This window comes from Anomaloglossus baeobatrachus, chromosome 12, assembly GCF_048569485.1.
Source record: "Anomaloglossus baeobatrachus isolate aAnoBae1 chromosome 12, aAnoBae1.hap1, whole genome shotgun sequence".
Classification (NCBI taxonomy): domain Eukaryota; kingdom Metazoa; phylum Chordata; class Amphibia; order Anura; family Aromobatidae; genus Anomaloglossus; species Anomaloglossus baeobatrachus.
The window spans coordinates 54,903,853-54,924,689 of NC_134364.1; the positions used below are offsets into that span (position 1 = coordinate 54,903,853).

At 45.4% G+C, this 20,837-nt stretch overlaps 1 protein-coding gene across 4 annotated transcripts in view; it reads right to left on the bottom strand.

The window, feature by feature from the left end:
• The window catches only part of KCNH5 (potassium voltage-gated channel subfamily H member 5), a 332,203-nt gene extending 313,267 nt beyond the window's left edge, over positions 1 to 18,936 (bottom strand). For all 4 annotated transcript variants that reach the window (XM_075330810.1, XM_075330809.1, XM_075330808.1 and 1 more), the window contains exons 1-2: positions 18,600 to 18,936; positions 17,167 to 18,298 (exon numbers count right to left, since the gene is read on the bottom strand). In XM_075330810.1, the coding sequence (XP_075186925.1) occupies positions 17,167 to 17,239 (73 nt within the window). In that variant the 5' untranslated portion in view covers positions 17,240 to 18,298; positions 18,600 to 18,936. The remainder of the gene's footprint in view (positions 1 to 17,166; positions 18,299 to 18,599) is intronic.
• Positions 18,937 to 20,837: the final 1,901 nt, after the last annotated feature.

Below are 20,837 nucleotides of genomic sequence, written 5' to 3' on the forward strand. Positions count from 1 at the left end.
CATTAGCGCTGATCTGGGGTTTAATGATTGTGTTGTGTGATTTGTTTGTTTTGAAGAAATTATTCTCATACGTCCACAGTACAATAATATATTTTATATATTCTATAAAGTATTTTAATTTTGGTGTGTTGGGGGGGGGGGGGGTGTATGTTTTACCAGGGTTGTCCACCTTTTGCAATTTTTTTTTATTACTAATTAAACAATTTTTGCAATTGGTTTTCATTAAAAACCTTGAATCATTTGCTGTGTATACCCTCTATGTTGCACTGACTCTTGCTGGCTGCAGATGGAGCTAACTAAGAATCCATCAGTGAGCTTACCCTGAGAGCCAGATGGGGCGTTTGTAACACTTTTATCTGTCTTTTTCTGAACTCCTCTGTTTATTTATGACCACAAACTACATTAAAGTGGTATATACAGAGAAATAAAGCCTGTGCAACATTTTTGATAAACCCTAATTGCAAAAAAACTGATTTTTAGATCCAACTACATACAACAATTTTTTTTTCCCAAAGGTGGATATTAATTGTAATTACAGCACGGCTTCCCGCATTATCCTATTGAAATGTAAAATAACATTCAGTACAGATCATCGCAGATTTTACACCTAATGACCTAAATCCCAAAACAAGGTCAATGCAGTAATACAATAAATGGAAATCCGCACTCCGGAATGACAAGGAGAACGCCTAAATCCAGCATACATATATTATGTAACCAGTTCGGACACTACGAACCATGCAAGGGACGGCAGCAATGGAGTGAAATTGATAATTGCTTTCTCATGCAGAATCAACTTTATTTTTTAAAATGAAGCAAAGCATTATAATAATCAAAGAGGTTGTACCATGTTAGGCTAATGTGTAGCAACAGCGCCACACAGGTGGATAGGCCATTTGTGGTACTGCACCTCAGCCACACTGGCGTGAATAGGTCTGAACTGCAAAACTGCACAGCCCATGATCAAGAGTGGCACTATGAATGGCGGCTCATACGAGGATCGTGATGACATTGTCAGGGGTCATTAGTAGACCCCCGGCTGTCACGACATACCATCCAATCACATGACATGGCGCCGATGGGCAGGATTAATGACGCTCTTCCTGTTTGCCAATGTTAAATGCCGCTGTCAAAGATTGGCCGCGGCATTGAATTGGGCTATTAGAGACACTTGATGGGTAAGTAAATCAGTCAACAAGTGTCGGGAAAGATGCGGGCTCAGCATGTGAGCCTGCATCAAAGGCAGGGACACCGCTGATGACGTACATGTCGTGAAGGGGTTAATTATTCAAGACATTATCTATCAAATCTAAAGACCACTTTACACACAGCGACATCGCGATCGATATCGCTGGTGAAAGCACCTGCCCCCGTCGGTTGTGCGTCACGGACAAATCGCTGCCTGTGGCGCACAGCATCACTAGTACCCGTCACACATACTTACCTGCCTAGTGACGTTGCTGTGGCCGGCGAACCGCCTCCTTTCTAAGGGGGCGGTACGTTTGGCGTCACTAAGCGACCGCCCCATAGAAGCGGAGGGGTGGAGATAAGCGGGACGTGACATCCCGCCCACCTCCTTCCTTCCTCATTGGCGGCGGCCGCAGGTAAGGTGAGGTTCCTCGCTCCTGAGATGTCAAACACTGCAGCAGCAACGATATTTGGGATTAGAACGACGTGTCAACGATCAACGATATGGTGAGTATTTTTGATCGTTAACAGTCGTTCCCATGTTTCACACACAACGATGTCGCTAACGAGGCCGGATGTGCGTCACGAATCCCGTGACCCCAACAACATCTTGTTAGCGATGTCGTTGCTGTAAAGTGGCCTTAACAATTGCTCTCATTAGTTATCATATATAGCAGGTGATATAAATATTGAGCACGTGACCAATTAAATATATTTCTAAAAGTTGTTACTGACATAAATTTATGACCAGATGTCAGTAACAACCCATCCAATCCACACAGGCAAAGAAATCAAAGCATAAATGTCCAAAAATGTAGTGATGTGTAATAATGAGAAATGACACAGGGAAAAAGTATTGAACACACTTACTGAAATTTAATTCATATTTTATATCAAAGACTTTGTTGGTGAAGCTTCAAGAAGCCTTCTGTATGATAAAACTAGTTGCATGCATTGCTCAGGTGGGATTTTGGCCCATTCTTCCACACAAACACTCTTCACATCCTGCAGGTCCCAGGCTCCTTCGATGAGCTCTGAGCTTTAGTTCCTTCCATACATTTTCTATGGATTCAGGTCTGGTGATCGGCTCAGCCGTTCTAGCAGCTTTATTTTCTTTCTCTGAAATCAGTTGAGAGTTTCCTCGGCCGTGTATTTGGGATCGTTGTCTTGCTGAAATGTCCACTGTCGGGTCATCTTCATCATCCTGGAAGATGGCAGCAGAGTTTTATCAAGAATATCTCAGTACATTTGTACTTTCATCTTTCCTTCAATCATTTGAAGTTTGCCAGCGCCATATGCTGAAAAAACTGCCCCAAACCATGATGTTCCCACCTCCAAACTTAACTGTTGGTGTTTTTGGAATGATTTCCCTTTTGGCCTCCAAACATGGTGTGTATTATGGCCTCCAAAGAGTTCAATGTCTGTCTCATCTGACCAGACTATGTGTAATATATATGTCACCCAGTGTATAGTGTCACATATTCGAATTCTAGATCTCTTTAAAGCCAAAGTTGAAAATCAGTATTTAGGTTTTAGGGCAAGTCATGGACTGGATCTGGCTGCAGACACATCATGCATGAAGATCTCTAGAGCGGTAGGGACCAGATATTTATTTGCATGGCATGGGTATCTTCAATACTGGCAAGAGAGTGTTGTTCATGTTAACCCTTCACGACTGATGACGTCTATTTATGTCATCGGACGTGTCCCTGCTTTTGATGTGGGCTCATACACTCAGCCTGCACTTTATAGCTGATTTAATCAGCCATAAAGTGCCTCTAACAGCAGTGGGTGGATCTGCTAAGTAGTTAATAGTTAGTAATTAGTAGTAAATGCTGCTTTAATACATGCAGATACTAAGCGCGGCATTGATCCCGCCCATTGGTGCACCCGTCACATGATCACTGTGCGCCGATAGGTTGTCATGATAGCCGGGGGTCAGCTGAAGACCCTTGTGTTTGCCATCACTATCCTCCCATGGCTGGATTTCATAGATCATGATTCTTGCATACACAGCAGTGCATAAGCACTAGTCTGTATAGCACAGTTGATAGGACCATCGCAGCTTCAAGTCCCTTATGGGACAATTAAATACAATAAAAAGTTTTAAAAAGTATTGAAATAAAAATAAAAAAGTTCAAATCACCCCCCCTCTGCCCCATTAAAAATAAAACAAAAAAAATAAAAAAAAAATACACATTTGGTATTGTGACACCCTAGCCTATCAGGTCGTCACAGGGTATTGTGCAATCAGCCCTTCTGCATGATATCCACCTCCTCCTTGGCTACGGGTCCCTGACCTTTGGTGTTGCTAAGAACAGGCTAATAAAAATCCACACCCACCAGACACACCAGTGGCTGACCTGAAGGGAATAGGGTCACCCACTTGGGGGGTTGGTAAAGGGGAGGTCAAGAGTGTTAGGAGTCGGTTAGTTGAGGAGTGACTCTCAAGAGGAGAGGTCAGGAGCTGGGCTCCTTGGACTACTAGGTGGCAGACGTTGGTCTGGGCCTGGTAGGAGCTGGACCCCGGTCACAGGAGGATCGTGACAAGGGGCACGACTGTCGAGGAGGACAGCCAGCGGCCTTGTGCCATCACCGGGCAGGGGCCAGGGCACAGCGGGGTACATGGACCCTAGGTCAGGAAGGAGCTTCGGGCGTCCTGGTAATTCACCCGACGAGGACGGAGCCTTCAAGATCCATTCTCCACCCGCTTCAAAATCGGGGGTACTAGCGCAACGAGGGGGATAGGACTTTCCTACTACATAGTCCAGAAAATCCCAAGCGTGAACCCTGAGAGCAAGCTCACCCAGTTAGCCATACTGGTGAGCGGGACCCGATAGTTCTAAGCTAGAGGGATCATTTAGAAGAAAGGTGCCACGGAAAAAGCCACAGGCTAACCAGCAACACCATCGGGCACGAGATCCAGGCGTGCTCCCTCCCTGCTGCAGCGGTACTACGAACTTTGGTTTACCACGGTTGTCAGTGTCAGTATTATTGGACTGAGTGAGTACTAAAACGATCCCTGACCGTCCCAACGGCACCTCCCTGCCACCAACACCGAGTCCCGGGGCATTTCCTCCAACCCGTGGAGGGGTTAAACATCTGACTGCCCACACCCTCGCCACCGGGTACTTCCCATTGCAGCGGTGGTACTACACCTTACCACACACCATGGGTGACGTCACAAACTGTCCATAAGATCCCCTGTAAATAATCCCCCCTTTATTCCGAGTGGCCGTGCGACCCCGACCCCTGGGTTCGGAGACCCCTCGAGCCACCGCGGATCCGGATCCGAGCAGTGGCGGCAGGCTGCTGACGCGGGGGCGGTACAGTATCACCAGGTTCAGACATGTCTGATATGTCAAAATATAAAATAAAATAATTTGCTTGGTAAATGGCAGAATGAGAAAAATGTAAATGGCAGAATTACTTTTTTTTTTTTGTATCTAACCCAAAATGGTAGAATTAAAAAGTGCAGCTAAGGTTGCAAAACATAAGCCATCACTGAGCCCCAGATCTCGAAAAGTGAGAATGTTATGGTTCTCGGAAAATAGCAACAAAAGCGAAAAAATAAAAATTAAAAAGGGGAGCAGAAAACAAAAAATGGAGACTCGCCCAGGTATGAAGTGGTTAATAATCAAATTAAGTTAAATTAATGATTTTAAAGATTATTAATTTGCTTCCTAAATGCAGAGTTATACAACTTTACAAATAGTCTTCATAAAAAAAAAAGTCCAGCATTTTGTTGTGTCAGAATGGCTGCAAGTCCCTTTATCTAGCTTAGTGATTTGCAAAAAAATGTTAAAAAGTGATAAGAGCTGCTGGTTCTGGAGGCTCTTTGTTTTCTCTTCTCTGTTTTCTTAGGGTTAGAGATAGCAGGAGGGAGGTGTTTGTACACTTATTTCTGCTCTGTGGAGAGGGGAGAAAGTATCTGCAATCTTGAGCAGGGCATGGCGTTAGTTTTCCACCGCACATAGCATTTTGTATTTAGCCCAAAAAGTTCTCGTTTGGTCTCATCTGACCAGAGCACAGTCTTCTACATGCTCGCTGTGTCCCCTACATGACACACGGAAGATCAAACAAACACTGCACATCACCCTGAAAACAGCATCCCCACCGTCACAAATGGTGGAGGCAGCATCCTGCTGTGGGGAGGCTTTACTACAGCAGGGGCAGGGAAGCTGGTCAGAGATGATGGGAAGATGGATGGAGCAATGCTACAGGGCAGGGCAATCCTGGAGGAAAACCTGTTAGAGACTGCAGAAGACTTGAGACTGGGGCATAGGTTCACCTTCCAGCAGTATAACAACCCTAAACATCCTGCCAGAGCGACAATGGAGGGTTTAGATGATCACAGCAGATTCCTGTGTGTGAGCGGCCCAGACCATAGACATCTCCATCCAATCTCACTGAGCGAGAGCTCGTGTGTAATGAAGAATAGGCAAAAATGTCAGCCTCTAGAGGTGCAAAGCCAGTGGAGACATCCCCAAAGACTTGCAGCAGTAACTGCAGCAAAAGGTGATCGTACAAAGTACTGACTCAGGGGGCTGAATACAAATGCACATATCAATTTTCAGATTTCTAGGTTTGAAATATTTAGAAAACCATGTATCATTTCCTTTACACATCACAAATACTTGCTACTAAGTGTTAGAATATCACATAAAATACATTTTGGTTTGTGGGTGTAATGGGAAAAAAATATGGGGTATGAATACCTTATTAAGGCACTGTATATATATATTTTAGGGTGAAATTCAACTGACAGATTCCATTTAAGGACCTAGTGCAATTACCGTAATAGTCTTCATTATGTTGGATTTCTCAGTCTTGATGTTTTGCTGATGATCCTTTGCTCTTAGTATGATGCATTATCACATCATCTGCTCCAGCTTCATCAGAGAACCATGTGGGCGTAGAGAAGGAGAAGCCGCTACCAGCTTTATTTAGGGTCCGCATCATTTTCACTGTCACATTAAAGCAGATTTACTCTGAGACCTCCGCGCTCATTATAGTCGCTGTGATGTGGTAAGGAATAACCCCGCTGGTGCTCAATCACCTGCACTAGAGGGTTCTACTGAGTTTCGGTACCAATAAGTTACCAAAAGGGTAAAAGAAAAGAATGCAGAACTCTGTGTAAATCTAGCTGTATAGGAATGTATATAGGCATAGTGGAATCTGTCAGTGAGATCAACCCCCCAAGGCTCCATATATATATATATATATAGCACCTGCTGTCGCCGTCAGTATCAAGAGCAGCTGATTGGCAGAGGTGCCCGGTGTCAGGCCCCAGCTGATCAGACTGATGACCTATCCTACGCATAGACCATCAATGTAAAAGTAGTGGACAGCTACTTTAAGTGCTCTGTTTGTAACAGAGCACATCCCGAGCCTTTGCTTCCCCAGACTCTGTATCCCGAGCCTCTGCTTCCAGAACTTCTGCTTCTCAAGCCTTTGCTTCCCGAGCCTCTGCTTCCCCAGCCTCTGTATCCCGAGCCTCTGCTTCCAGAACTTCTGCTTCTCAAGCCTTTGCTTCCCGAGCCTCTGCTTCCCCAGCCTCTGTATCCCGAGCCTCTGCTTCCAGAACTTCTGCTTCTCAAGCCTTTGCTTCCCGAGCCTCTGCTTCCCCAGCCTCTGTATCCCGAGCCTCTGCTTCCAGAACTTCTGCTTCTCAAGCCTTTGCTTCCCGAGCCTCTGCTTCCCAAGCTTGTTCCCACCCAGCACCAGGCTCTTTAGCTTCATTGACCTTCCACTGTCTGACTGATCAGAGATTGATGACCTATCCTAAGCATAGACCATCAATGTAAAAGTAGTGGACAGCCACTTTAAGTGCTCTGGTTGTAACAGAGCACTTCCCGAGCCTCTGCTTCCCCAGCCTCTGCTTCCCAAGCTGCTGCTTCCCCAGCTTCTGTTTCCTGAACTTTTGCTTCCCGAACATCTGCTTCTCGAGCCTCTGCTTCCCCAGCCTCTGCTTCCCCAACCTCTGCTTCACGAGCCGCTGATTCCCCAACCTCTGCTTCCCGAGCCGCTGCTTCACCAACCTCTGCGTTCCCAGCTTCTGCTTCCCAAGCCTCTGCTCACGACCACTCTCAAATGAGAAGGGGGGCTATTTACAGAGGGGAGAGAGTTTGTGACGCCACCCGTGGTTCACGGTAAAGTGGAGTACCTCCGCTGCCGATGGAAATACCCGGGAGAGATGGAGTGGGGGCAGCCAGATGCCGTTTCCCTCCACGGGTAGGGGAGGCCCCATGACTCTGGGATGGTGGGAATGCTGGTGTAGAGGAGCACAGGGCTGGCTAGAAGCAGGGGAGGACCACGTACTCACTCAGGCAGTATTGATGATGATGCGACCTCAAAGTAGACTCTGACAACAAGGTAAACCAAGTCTCTGGGTGCCGTTGCCCTCTTGGGGAAGCCCGTCCAGGTATCCGTCCCCTATAGTACTGCTGGGTGGTCCGGAGCCTGCCTCTGTGCACAAACTAGAAGTGTTCTGGTGGCCCGTTGGCGTAAAGCTGTCTGGTCCCCGCTCCCCACTTGTTGGTAGTGGAGCTGTGCTCTCAAGGGCTCACGCTTGGGATTTCTGTGGGCTGCATGGGTTGGAAAGCCCTATCCCCCTCGTTGCACTAGTGCCCCTGATCTCTGAGCTTCTTGGGGACAGTCCATAAAGTCACTATCCTCTGAAGGTTAATTGCCAGGTTGCCTGAAGCTAGTCACCGATCTAGGGTCCAGTACCCCGCCGTACTTTCGGTCCCGGACTGGTTATTAGACTCAGATTCTTCCCGTTCTCCAAGACCGGGTCCAGGCACCCAGCCTCAATACGCTGCGACCAGGTCTCCGACTCCTCTGGTCCCAGACCACCGTCTGCGACCCAACCTCTAACTCCCAGGGAGCTCCAACTCCCAGCTCCTCACTCTTTGGGAGCTACTACTTCACTGACTAAGCTTTGCTCTCCACTTCCTCTCACTGACTTCCTGCCTCCCACCAGCCTTCCTGACCCCTAGGTGGGCAGCCCTATTCCAGCTCAGCAGCCCACTGGTGTGTCTCCTCAGGGTGTGGTGTGAGGTGTGGTTGGGATTTGGATGCGGATGGAGGCAGTGCTATAGGTTGGGAACCCAGAACCATGGGGGATTGAGTCCTGCACTAAGAGGTAAAGAGCGTGCAGTACCCTGTGACGCCCTGACTAGTCCAGGGGCGTCACACTTCACCAGCCTCTGCTTCCCGAGCCGCTGCATCCCGAGCTTGATCCCACCCAGCACCAGCCTCTTTAGCTTGATTGACAGTTCACTGTCTGATTTCCTGATTCACACAGACAGCTGTCAATCAATTTAAAAATGCTGATGCTGGATGGGAAAACAAGTTCAGGAGGCAGAGGCTCGAGAAGTGCTCTGTTACACCAAGAGCACTTAACACCTCATTTGCAATTGAATGACAACACTAAATACTCAAGAATGCAACAAAAGATAGAAGACATAAAGGTGTCGATGCAGTTACATTACAAAGACCTTCATGCCCATATATGTGGTTGGGAATGGAGGTCTATGTAAAATATAGGCATTACTTAAAGGAGTCCGCAAAACTTATAATTTCAAAACCTACAGCTGTTAGCCTGGGATCCCAGCAGCAAAAACATCTGTAACTAAGTTCTCATAAAATTGTCTTATTATGATTGATGATGATGATGGATGAAACAAACTTTTAAAGGAGGTCTTCCAAGAAACCGGAATAACTCGTCCCCTTAATTGTTTGCAGTACAGAAGTTAATCAATATCAGAGCCTATACCTGGAATTACACAGCATAAGAAGGGTCTGGACCCTCACTCATCATATACTAATGAGCAATCCTAAGGAGCCCTAGAAGATAAATCCGGTATATTTCGACTTTCTTTGATACTTGTGATCAGTCTCAGATAGGATTCCTGACGTCTCAGAAAAGCCGAGTTCTAGATGCACAGGTACATATAAATATTTCATGAACAGACCGCCAAGCAGTTGTCAGAAGGACATAAATCCTCTAAGTATTGCCCCTGGAGAGGGTGTTAGACATAACTAATGCACCCTTATGGTCTTTGTGGGTGATACAATATGGCATCGTGGTAGTGTTCACAAATATGATACAAATGATAAAACTAGATGCATCAACTGTCTTGATATAAAATATTCAAATTGTCTCTCCAGTAAAGGAGACAAACTCTAGCACAGCGCCACCTATTGGAAGTAGCGATCCTAAAAGTCACAAGTGGATTTTCCACAATCCTTTGCAATATGACTCAGGATATATAAGCCAGATCAGAATCCCAATTTGCAGACACGGTGTTTCGGGGTGCTTGCCCCTCGTCAGTGCAAAGTATGGGGGTGTCTGATCTGGCTCATGAGAAAGCTATGCGGGGACCACGGGGGAACACTATTCTCCTTAAGGAGACTTTGCAAGCCAGTCTGGCTGCCAGGTAAGGGGACTTATAGCTGCAATGCCCCTCTGGGAAATATTCAAATTGTCTCTCCAGTAAAGGAGACAAACTCTAGCACAGCGCCACCTATTGGAAGTAGCGATCCTAAAAGTCACAAGTGGATTTTCCACAATCCTTGATATAAAATAATAAGTAATAGTATAATCATGTACAGTGCCTACAAGTACTATTCAACCCCCTGCAGATTTAGCAGGTTTACACATTCGGAATTAACTTGGCATTGTGACATTTGGACTGTAGATCAGCCTGGAAGTGTGAAATGCACTGCAGCAAAAAAGAATGTTTCTTTTTTTATTTTTTTTTTTTAAATTGTGATTGTAATTTTAAATTAATCACACAACTGTACTAATTAGCAAACTGATTCTACAGATGTAAGGGGATACAGACTCGTCTGCAATAAATGTCACCATCTGCTGGTCAAAAACGGTATAACAAGAATAATTGACAGGAGTATTAAAAAGAGGAACCAAAAGAGCTCAGTATGTGTTTCCTGGAGGGAATGGTTTAGAAGAGACGTCTGGTCATTTGTGTCACTGCTACCAAATTAAAAAAGACAGGGCAGGCCCAAGAGAAGAGGATTGGCGCTAGAATCCAGTTCCAGGAAGGTATTGTGGTAGTGAAGCGAGGTTATACAGTGCCTACAAGTAGTATTCAACCCCCTGCAGATTTAGCAGGTTTACACATTCGGAATTAACTTGGCATTGTGACATTTGGACTGTAGATCAGCCTGGAAGTGTGAAATGCACTGCAGCAAAAAAGAATGTTATTTCTTTATTTTTTTTTTTTTTTTAAATTGTGAAAAGTTTATTCAGAGGGTCATTTATTATTCAACCCCTCAAACCACAAGAATTCTGTTTGGTTCCCTAAAGTATTAAGAAGTATTTCAGGCACAAAGAACAATGAGCTTCACATGTTTGGATTAATTATCTCTTTTTCCAGCCTTTTCTGACTAATTAAGACCCTCCCCAAACTTGTGAACAGCACTCATACTTGGTCAACATGGGAAAGACAAAGGAGCATTCCAAGGCCATCAGAGACAAGATCGTGGAGGGTCACAAGGCTGGCAAGGGGTACAAAACCCTTTCCAAGGAGTTGGGCCTACCTGTCTCCACTGTTGGGAGTATCATCCGGAAGTGGAAGGCTTATGGAACTACTGTTAGCCTTCCACGGCCTGGACAGCCTTTGAAAGTTTCCACCCGTGCCGAGGCCAGGCTTGTCCGAAGAGTCAAGGCTAACCCAAGGACAACAAGGAAGGAGCTCCGGGAAGATCTCATGGCAGTGGGGACATTGGTTTCAGTCAACACCATAAGTAACGTACTCCACCGCAATGGTCTCCGTTCCAGATGAGCCCGTAAGGTACCTTTACTTTCAAAGCGTCATGTCAAGGCTCGTCTACAGTTTGCTCATGATCACTTGGAGGACTCTGAGACAGACTGGTTCAAGGTTCTCTGGTCTGATGAGACCAAGATCGAGATCTTTGGTGCCAACCACACACGTGATGTTTGGAGACTGGATGACACTGCATATGACCCCAAGAATACCATCCCTACAGTCAAGCATGGTGGTGGCAGCATCATGCTGTGGGGCTGTTTGGCCATCTGGTCCGCATCCATGGGAAGATGGATAGCACGGCCTACCTGGAGATTTTGGCCAAGAACCTCCGCTCCTCCATCAAGGATCTTAAGATGGGTCCTCATTTCATCTTCCAACAAGACAACGACCCAAAGCACACAGCCAAGAAAACCAAGGCCTGGTTCAAGAGGGAAAAAATCAAGGTGTTGCAGTGGCCTAGTCAGTCTCCTGACCTTATCCCAATTGAAAACTTGTGGAAGGAGCTCAAGATTAATGTCCACATGAGACACCCAAAGAACCTAGATAACTTGGAGAAGATCTGCATGGAGGAGTGGGCCAAGATAACTCCAGAGACCTGTGCCGGCCTGATCAGGTCTTATAAAAGACGATTATTAGCTGTAATTGCAAACAAGGGTTATTCCACAAAATATTAAACCTAGGGGTTGAATAATAATTCACCCACACTTTTAGGTTGAAAATGTATTAAAATTTAACTGAGCAACATAACTTGTTGGTTTGTAAGATTTATGCATCTGTTAATAAATCCTGCTCTTGTTTGAAGTTTGCAGGCTCTAACTTATTTGCATCTTATCAAACCTGCTAAATCTGCAGGGGGTTGAATACTACTTGTAGGCACTGTATATCAGATATGTGTGTGTTTATATATATATATATATATATATATATATATATATATATATGTCTGTAGATATCATTCTAATATGTGTGTACTAGAGATGAGCGGATCTGACGAGATTCAAATGTTGGTTTATTTGCATGAATTTGCTCCACATGAAACAAATGTTCCCTGATTATGATTAAAAAAAAAAGAGACAAAAAATCTTAACCCGTCATCTGTCCCCACCATCGGGATCCCTACCAGCCCTCTGTTTATTCCATAAGGCACTTTCACTAATGGGCAGACTGACTGGGGTCGCAGGGATCGTGTCTGGGACCAGGGATTCAGGGTGCCCATGGATCCAGGGCCACCATCAGGGAATGACAACCATGACTTGCGTGTATGGGGCCCGGTGAAGAGGAGGACCCGGCCAAAGCCTGGGGTAATTACTTAGCTTTATGAAGTCCCGGGCTGGGCCTCCCTCTTCACCAGGCCCCAGTCACAGCCGCAACAGAGGGGCCTGGCTGTGTCACTTCCTTCCGATGGTTAATTTGCATGCGAAGCCCTGTGGTGGAAGCAAGGTAAGTGGAGCAGAATGTTAGCACTTCATCCCGTAGTCCAGTGTGCAGTAGTAGGATGAGGTCATCACTCTGCAACCTCATCACACTGCTGCAGGCAATGCAGAGCCACGGAGGTGTCGAGGACGTGGTATCCGGTTGTGAAAGGTAGGTGCTGAAGATCGCCAGGTGTTGCATGAAGGCCCACTGACCAAAGTTCCTGCCTTGCTTCAGCTGGATGTGCGTCAGAGGGTGCACATCCAGCTGAAATGCCTCGCGGCTCAGAGAGGACACCCCGCGAGTGGGAGCCGAGGAGGGTGAATAAAATGTTTCTGGTTTTTTGCTATCTTTGCGGCAAACAAATATACAAGGAGGGGGACATATATACAAGAAGAAGGAGATATCTACCATGAAGGGAAAAATGTTAAACAAATTCAATTTCTTTAGCATTGATATACTTATTCTTACTGCGTGCGTATGTATACATCCCATTTTAAATCCATAGCCAATAATATGGAGTTCATCCATTTGGAACAATAATTTCCGCTCTTCTGGGAGGACTTTCTACCACATTTTGGAGGTGTGTGGGAATTTTTGCCCATTCATCCAGAAGAGCATTTGTGAGTTGTGATGAGTGAGCACTAAAAGGCTCGAGCGGGTCCGATGCTCAGACGAGCTTGATTCAAGTAACAAGTATAATGGAAGTCTATGGGGAACTGGGGCAGTTTTCCTGCACACTGCCCTAGGATGGCTGGGGGGTGGAAATAGATGAAATGGATGGAAACAGCACTCAAAAGGAATGGGAACAGCATAGAAAAGATGTTTGGATGTATCTCTGACTCCCAGGTCACTGCTGGGAAGTTGAAAATGAAATAATTAAAAAAAAAAAAAGGTGTGGGATCCTGTAATGCCTGCCTGGATCCACAGACTCAGATGGGCTGTAATGGACAGGCTAGAGGGAAGCCGCTCACCAAGCAGGACCCCCAGAACCCTGAAACCCTTTAACCCCTATACAGGGATTTGGAATTACACAGGACCCTGGAGATCACTACCTGTGGAAGGCTGCAGTCCGATGAGAGTACTAGTCAGGCAGGGTCAAACCAGGAATTGCAGAACAGGGACAGAATCGGCAGGCAAAGAGTAATCAGAAAACATAGCAAAGATCAAATCCGGGACTGGCAGCGAGGTACATAAACAGCAGGCAGGAGGGTAGTCAGGAAACAAGCGGTAATCAGCACACAAAATCACAGGAAGAAACAGGAGCCAAAATTCTCAGAACTATCTCTGGCAGAGGTCAGCAGACAGGAGGGGCATTAAAAAGGGTGTGGTGTCTTCTCATAGGCTGTAGCTGAATGATGGTACCTCAGCTGGGAGACACCTGCCACCTACAGTCAGCCAGTGGCACTGCAGATCCCCAGGAAACCCAGACCAGTGGATGATCGGAGCTTGCGCCCACCGGCACCGCTGGCATCTACTCCTCTCCCACCACCAGCACTATCCATGGCAGGAACACGGCGTCGCCTGGCAATCGGAGTAGAAGTCGATGGAGCGGACTCCGGTGGTCACGTAACAGATCCCCCCCATTTTTAATAACCAGCCAATGTAAAGCAGACCGGTCTTTTTGTAGCCAAAAGCTAATGCATATGTAAGAGGCACCTGCAGCCCAATAGGGCAGCAAATCAATACAAGAGCAAAGATGGAAGTCTGAGTGAAAGGATTGAGTATTGGATCTGGAATGGATGAAGTAAAGCAAGGCAACAGCATGAAAATCCAGGCAACTACTTGGGAAGTATAAAACATATCCTTTAAAGCAGTGTTTCTCAACTCCAGTCCTCAAGACCCACCAACAGATCATGTTTTCAGGTTTTCCTCAATCAGTTTTCAGGATTTCCTTAATGTTGCACAGGTGATGGAATTATTCTCTGTGTAACATTGAGGAAAACCTGAAAACATGATCTGTTGTTGGGTCTTGAGGACTGGAATTGAGAAACACTGCTTTAAAGGGACTCTGTCATCAAGTACATGGAAATAGTTATATGATTGTATGTGAATTTGTCCACAATAAAAATACCTTTTTTATAGATATGTGACGTGCCAATCATAAGAAATCTAGTGTAGAATCTGCAAGAAAATCAGGCAGGAAGTGCACTGGGGGGCGTGTCACTGCACCGGACCGCCCTCTTCTAAGTGCACTTACACGCCCCTTTGCACTTCCAGCTTTGTCTTTTATACTATTTCTCATGACTGGCACATCGGATCTGTACAATAAAGGTGTCATTTTTATTGCAGGACAAGCACCTATACAGCCAGACACTATTTCAGTATGTAAATATGTTCTGAAAGGGGCCCTTTAACTTTAATGTAGCAGGATCCATCAATGATATTATTCACTATCGGACATAAGAGGACTTCGTACTTGGAGGCACTTCTGTTTTCATGTAACTCACAATGTGTAACCTTTATACTGCTGTGCTGTATGTTGGGTAAGGTGAGCTGAACATTTGGGGACATTATGAGCTACTACTCGCAGCCCTCGTTGTATGGAAGCACTTAGGATGACCTCTGGTGGCAAGTAAGGAAAATAAGGTAAACTGTGACCGGAGGAAACATTGTGTTTTCTTTTATTTTACCAATTAAAATATACAATAATTGTCAATATTTACACCTGAAATTGCTACAACATCTCAAGCAAAAAAGACACACTGTAGCAGAGCTGACTGCAGTGTAGCCATTATACAGAGACTAATGATCCTGTATAGGGAGTCCAATGGAAAACAGCAGATATCACAGCATCATTATGCGCGAAGTGACAAACTCAGCTCTGCTACATCTCATCTTTTTATAGGCTCTAACAGTGATCAAACACGTCATATAGTTTTATATCTGTAATGCCCAAAGGGCCCCAAGGGCTTTCCTATGTGCGTGCCTGTTAGTTACATAACACATTGTATTCCTCAAGTACAGGTCATTTAGAGCCATTTATATTACCCTGGGCTTTTAAGGATTATATTATTTTGCAAGACAAAGCTTATTTAGTATGAAATGAACACAGCGAGTTCTCACATTTAGTTAAAGGAGCCACATATCATTGAAAAAAAATAGGTAAAATGTAGGCACTGTGTAAGAATAGTGATTTTGGCAAGTAAAGAGCGATAGATAGAGATGGATGGATGGATGGATAGATAAATATATATTAGGATGGAAGGACAGATACACATTAGGATAGATAGATGAATATTAGGCTATATAGAAGGATAGGCAGGAGGATAGATAGATAGATAGAAAGATAGATAAATATAAGGATATATCGAAGGATGGATAGACAGATAGATAGGATAGATAAATGAATAGATATTAGGATAGAAGGACAGATAGCTATTAGAATATATAGAAGGATAGATGATTAGATAGATAGGTAGAAGGATAGACAGAAGGATAGATAGATGATTAGATATTAGGATAGAAGGACAGATAGATAAATAGATAGGTATTAGGATATATAGAATGATATATGATAGAGATAAATTATTGAAAGATAGAGGAATAGATAGATAGGATAGCTGGATAAATAGATGGATAGATGGATAAAAGAATAGATAGAAGGATAGATAGGAATGGATAGATGTACGAGATGGATGGATAGATAGATATGAACGGATGGATGGATGGATAGTTTGCTATGGATGGATAGGATATAGATAGAATAGAGGGCAGAATAAATAGATGGACAGATAGGGATGAATGATTAGATATATAAATAGAATACATAGATAAAGATTGGATAATAGACAGCTAGATATAGAAGAATGGCTAAATAGATGCAGACAGATATAAAAAGTATATACTTCTACACTAAAACTGCAAAAACTACATATTTTGTCAATAGCACACTTAAGAGTTATTTATATAGCTAGGTGTGTGTATAATATATATATTTGCTGTGATAGATACATAGGTATTATTTTCTGTTATGTACAATATAAAATGCAGATAATGCATATACAGATTTTCTGACTATCATAAGTTGCTGTGTATTTATAAATAGATGATATTTAAATTGAAATAACTATACATTGAACATAAATTGAATATTAAATTAATATATTTACATTTAATTTTGTAAATTAAAACTATAATCTCCTTTAGTATCTAAGCCAGAACCCAAACAAGTCTCTCTGGGTTTGAGAAATAAATACACATAGGTGCAAAAAAAAATAAATAAAGCAAACTTTTTTTTATGCATTTGTGAGTATAACTCCTGATCAGCCCACAAGTTAGAGAACTCCCAGCATCCAGTCCCCCTGATGAGTTGATAGCCCAGGGTGGGAGATATTGGGGCTTTTCTGCCACTCTCAGGCCTGGCTGAGGATTGTGCCCATGTGCAGTCCGGGCAGCGCTCTGACCCTAGTAATACTATAATGCTCTAATCCTTGTACAAGGTCTCAGCATTTGGGGAATGAATATTAGATAAAGTAGTCATCATGAGGCATAAGTTACAATTTTCTGTGACTGATTCCTTTACAGAACACTAGTCCCAGAAAGTTTAGGAAGAAAATAGACTGCACAGTAAATCGATTTAGAGTAGAGCCCGTATAAATGCATCACCCAATAGATATAGGACAGTGCACACACAAGAGGTAGTCGGCTTTGCCTCTGCTGCCATTGTGAAACTACAACTCTCAGCCTGCTCTGACAGCAAAGTCGGGGTGATAGTTTTACAACAGAAACAGGTTGCCGACTACAGACGCGGTAGTCGGGCACTCACCACTTGAACGCCGGACGATGTTTTCCAGGAAGGTGTTCTGCGGCGCCACCAGCCCTCGTTTGCCCCCCGGCATTCTGCGCGTGGGAAGCTCCTGGGCTGAGACCTGGCGCTGCTGCTGGTGCTGGTGGAGTCCGCGTGAGTGGGTTTGGGATGGGTGAAGCAGTTCATGGTAACGCTCCTCTGGCTGCTGGGGCTGAGACTGTGGCAGGGCTGCACACAGGGCTCTGGACCTGCAGGCTCTGGAGACACTCCGCCTGCGTAATCTGGCTGCTGTCCAGCACCATGAACAGCGTCCCAGTACAGGAAGTGCTGGCAGATCAACAGCCCAGAAAGCGTCCCAGTGCAGGAAGTGCCGTCAGATCAGCGACCCATGGAGGAAGTGCAGGCAGGTCAGCACCCCAGAGAGCGACCCATGGAGGAAGTGCAGGCAGGTCAGCACCCCAGAGAGCGTCCCAGTCCAGAAAGTGGAGACAGGTCAGCACCACAGATAGCGTCCCAATGCAGGAAATGCTGTCAGGAAAGTAGTTCAAATAGCGTCCCAATGTAGGAAATGCAGGCAAGTTAGTACCCCAAATAGCGTCCCAGTGCAAGCACAATAGCTTCCGATACAGCAAGTGCAGGCAGTTAAGAAGATCCAGGTGCAGTGTGCCGGCGGCTCTGAAAAACTGCCGGCACACTGTACATATGAGTCAGCAGAGCAGTTCAGAACCTAGGTCAGCATCCCAATATAATAGCAGGCAGTTCAGAACCTAATATAGCGTCCCAGTGCAGGAAGTGCAGGCAGATCGGCACTTCAGAGAGCATCCCAGTGCATGAAGTGACGGCAGATTAGCACCTCAGAGGGCATCCCAGTGCATGAAGTGACGGCAGAAGATCCCGGAGCAGTGTCCCAATGCAGAAAGTGCTGAAGAAGCGCAAACAAGGTCCCAATATAGATGTCAGCAGTTCAGCACCTCGGACAGCATCCAATATAAGAAGTGCCGGCAGTTTAACACCTCGAAAATCATCCCATTCTAAGTGCAGAGTTGTGAGCTCCTCCGGTCCCGTCCAGGCAGCGGTATATCAGGACGACGCTCCACCTCGCAGGAAACGCATATGCAGCCTGCATGTATACAGGGACTTGGTTTGATTCCTGCAAGCAGTAAAGGTAAACGCGTCAGCATGCAGAAGTCAGGTATAAAACTGGGGCAAGGAGCTGCTCCTATAAGGAGGAAGGATCCTCTCCTTGTCTGGTCACTTATATGCAGTCTGAGAATAATTCAGAGCAGAAAACATATAGACATCAGAATTATTCAGTAGTGTAAATGGGGCTGTGATGTTCCAGGAGGAACGAGGTGTAGGGTAAGGTGTCATTCAGGTGGATTCAATAGCACATCTAAAAGTAGTGCAATGGGGAGGGGGGCTCCCATTGTGGATGAGAAAGTGTAACTCACCTTAGTATGAGTGCAGCCCCTCAGAAGCCATCCTCTGGGGTCACCTCTTATGCTTGCAGGTTGTTTCTTCTATATCCTTAGCTCTGTCTTTCCTTGGCTCTTAGTCCTGCCTGTTACTTTCCATCTCCCCTCTGGTACAGGCACTATTTCCACTAGTGTTATTGGCATTCTCTGCTCTTGCAGCATTTTTCCAATCTAACCAATAAATCCTCTCCCATTAAACCATTCCCCTCCCCTTTGCAATGATCTCGCATAATCCTCCGCCACCCTTTCTATCCTGTCCTGCTATGAGACCTAGAACACTGATAGTATCACTTGGCAGGTCTGCCTGCTCTGTGTCCCTGATCAATGTGCACAGGGAGGAGAGTGGCCACTAAGAAGTTAAATGGATGTGACGGAGTTGTTGCATTTCTCTATATGAGTCCTATAGGTGCTGCAGTGGGAATAAAGCTGTATTTATTTCATAACCAGACATGTATGAGTCCAATTAGGTTTCTTTAGATCCTCTATCTGTATTGTAACAATAGTTAAAACACAGAAGCCTTTGTAAAGTCATGCGGAGAAAAATGAGCGTCCATGTTTTGTAAACAGAATCATTTCTTCATTATAATATTTCAAAAACATGAAAGCTGTGATCTGACCGGCAGTTGTATCAAGCGGATCACTTTTTTCCGGTATTCTTTTTTTTTTTGTTTATTTTTTTCCATTTTCAGGTCCATCAGTAGATATTTACATGGTCGGATACCTTGTGCTTTCAGGCAACTTGATATAATTAGATAAATACCGTAAAAAGAGACAATCTGCAAATTATTTTATTTATTTTTATAGTCCCATAAAGTTGTTATAACCTTAGACGTTGATCCAAAAGAAGGCAAAAATCCAATGAACCACAATTTTATTTTATAAATTATGTTTGCTCTCTTCTGTTTAATTTGCTAATTGTACCGCCCCGGTGTCAGCGGCCGAGCCACTCTGATCCGGAACCGCGGTGGCTTGAGGGGTCTCCGGACCCGGGAGGGGGTCGCGCGGACACTCGAAGTGAAGAGGGGGATATGTACAGGGGATTTGGAAGTTAGTGACACCACTCACAGTGCGTGGTAAGATGGAGTACCACCACTGCTGTTGGGAGCGCCCGGTGGCGGTGGTATGGCAGCAAGGTGTCTAACCCCTCCGTGGGTAGGGGGTTGTGCCCCGGAGCCCGGTGGTGATAGCGAAGGGGTGCCGTTGGGAAAGGAAAGGGTTTCTGCGTACTCAGTCCAAGAATACTGACACCAACAACTTGTGAACCAGAATTCTGAGCACCGCTGCAGCAAGGATGGAGCACGCTTGGATCCGTGCCCTTGATATTGCTTGTTAGCCTGTGACCTTTTCCGTGGCACCTTCTTCACTGTTTGGACCCTATATTGGGGAACTAATCGGGTCCCACTCACCCGTATGGCTAACGGAGTGAGCTTGCTCTCAGGGTTCACGCTTGGGATTTGATGGACTGTGTTTTGGGAAAAGTCCTATCCCCTCGTTGCGCTAGTACCCCGATTTTTGGAGCGGGTGAGGGATGAATCTTGAAGACTTCACCCCCATCGGGTAAATTACCAGGACGCTTGAAGCTACTTCCTGGCCTAGGGTCCACATACCCCGTCGTGCCCTGGCCCCTGCCCGGAGATGGCTCAAGGCCGCCGGCCGCCCTCCTTGGCAGTACGTGCCCCTTGACACGATCCCCTGCGACCGGGGTTCCAGCTCCTACCAGGCCCAGACCAACGTCTGCCACCTAGAAGTCTAGAGGAGCCCTGCTCCAACACGGTGACCTCTCCCTCTGAGAGTCACCACTCCACACCTTCTCTTTCCACTTCTTTTTCATTTCTCCTCTCACTTTTCACTTTCCCCTTACCAACCTCCCAAGTGGGCGGCCCTATTCCCTTCAGGCCCCCCAATGGTGTGTCTGGTGGTTGTAGTGCAAAGTGTTCCTAGCTCTGATCTTAGTAACACCAAAGAACAGGGATCCGTAACCAAGGAGGATGCAGATACTGTGCAGAAGGACAGGTTTCACAATACCCTGTGACGACCTGATAGGCCAGGGTGTCACACTAATCATTTCTTTGTGTCACCTGAAATCTGTCTCCAGCAGAAGAACCTACAAGATGGAGTACAGGAAGCAGGGCAGGTATTTGTATTTATGTATCTAGAAAAAGTGGGTCTGGTTTTTGTATAAAGGAAGAGGGGCTGGTCTTTGTGTCTCTACAA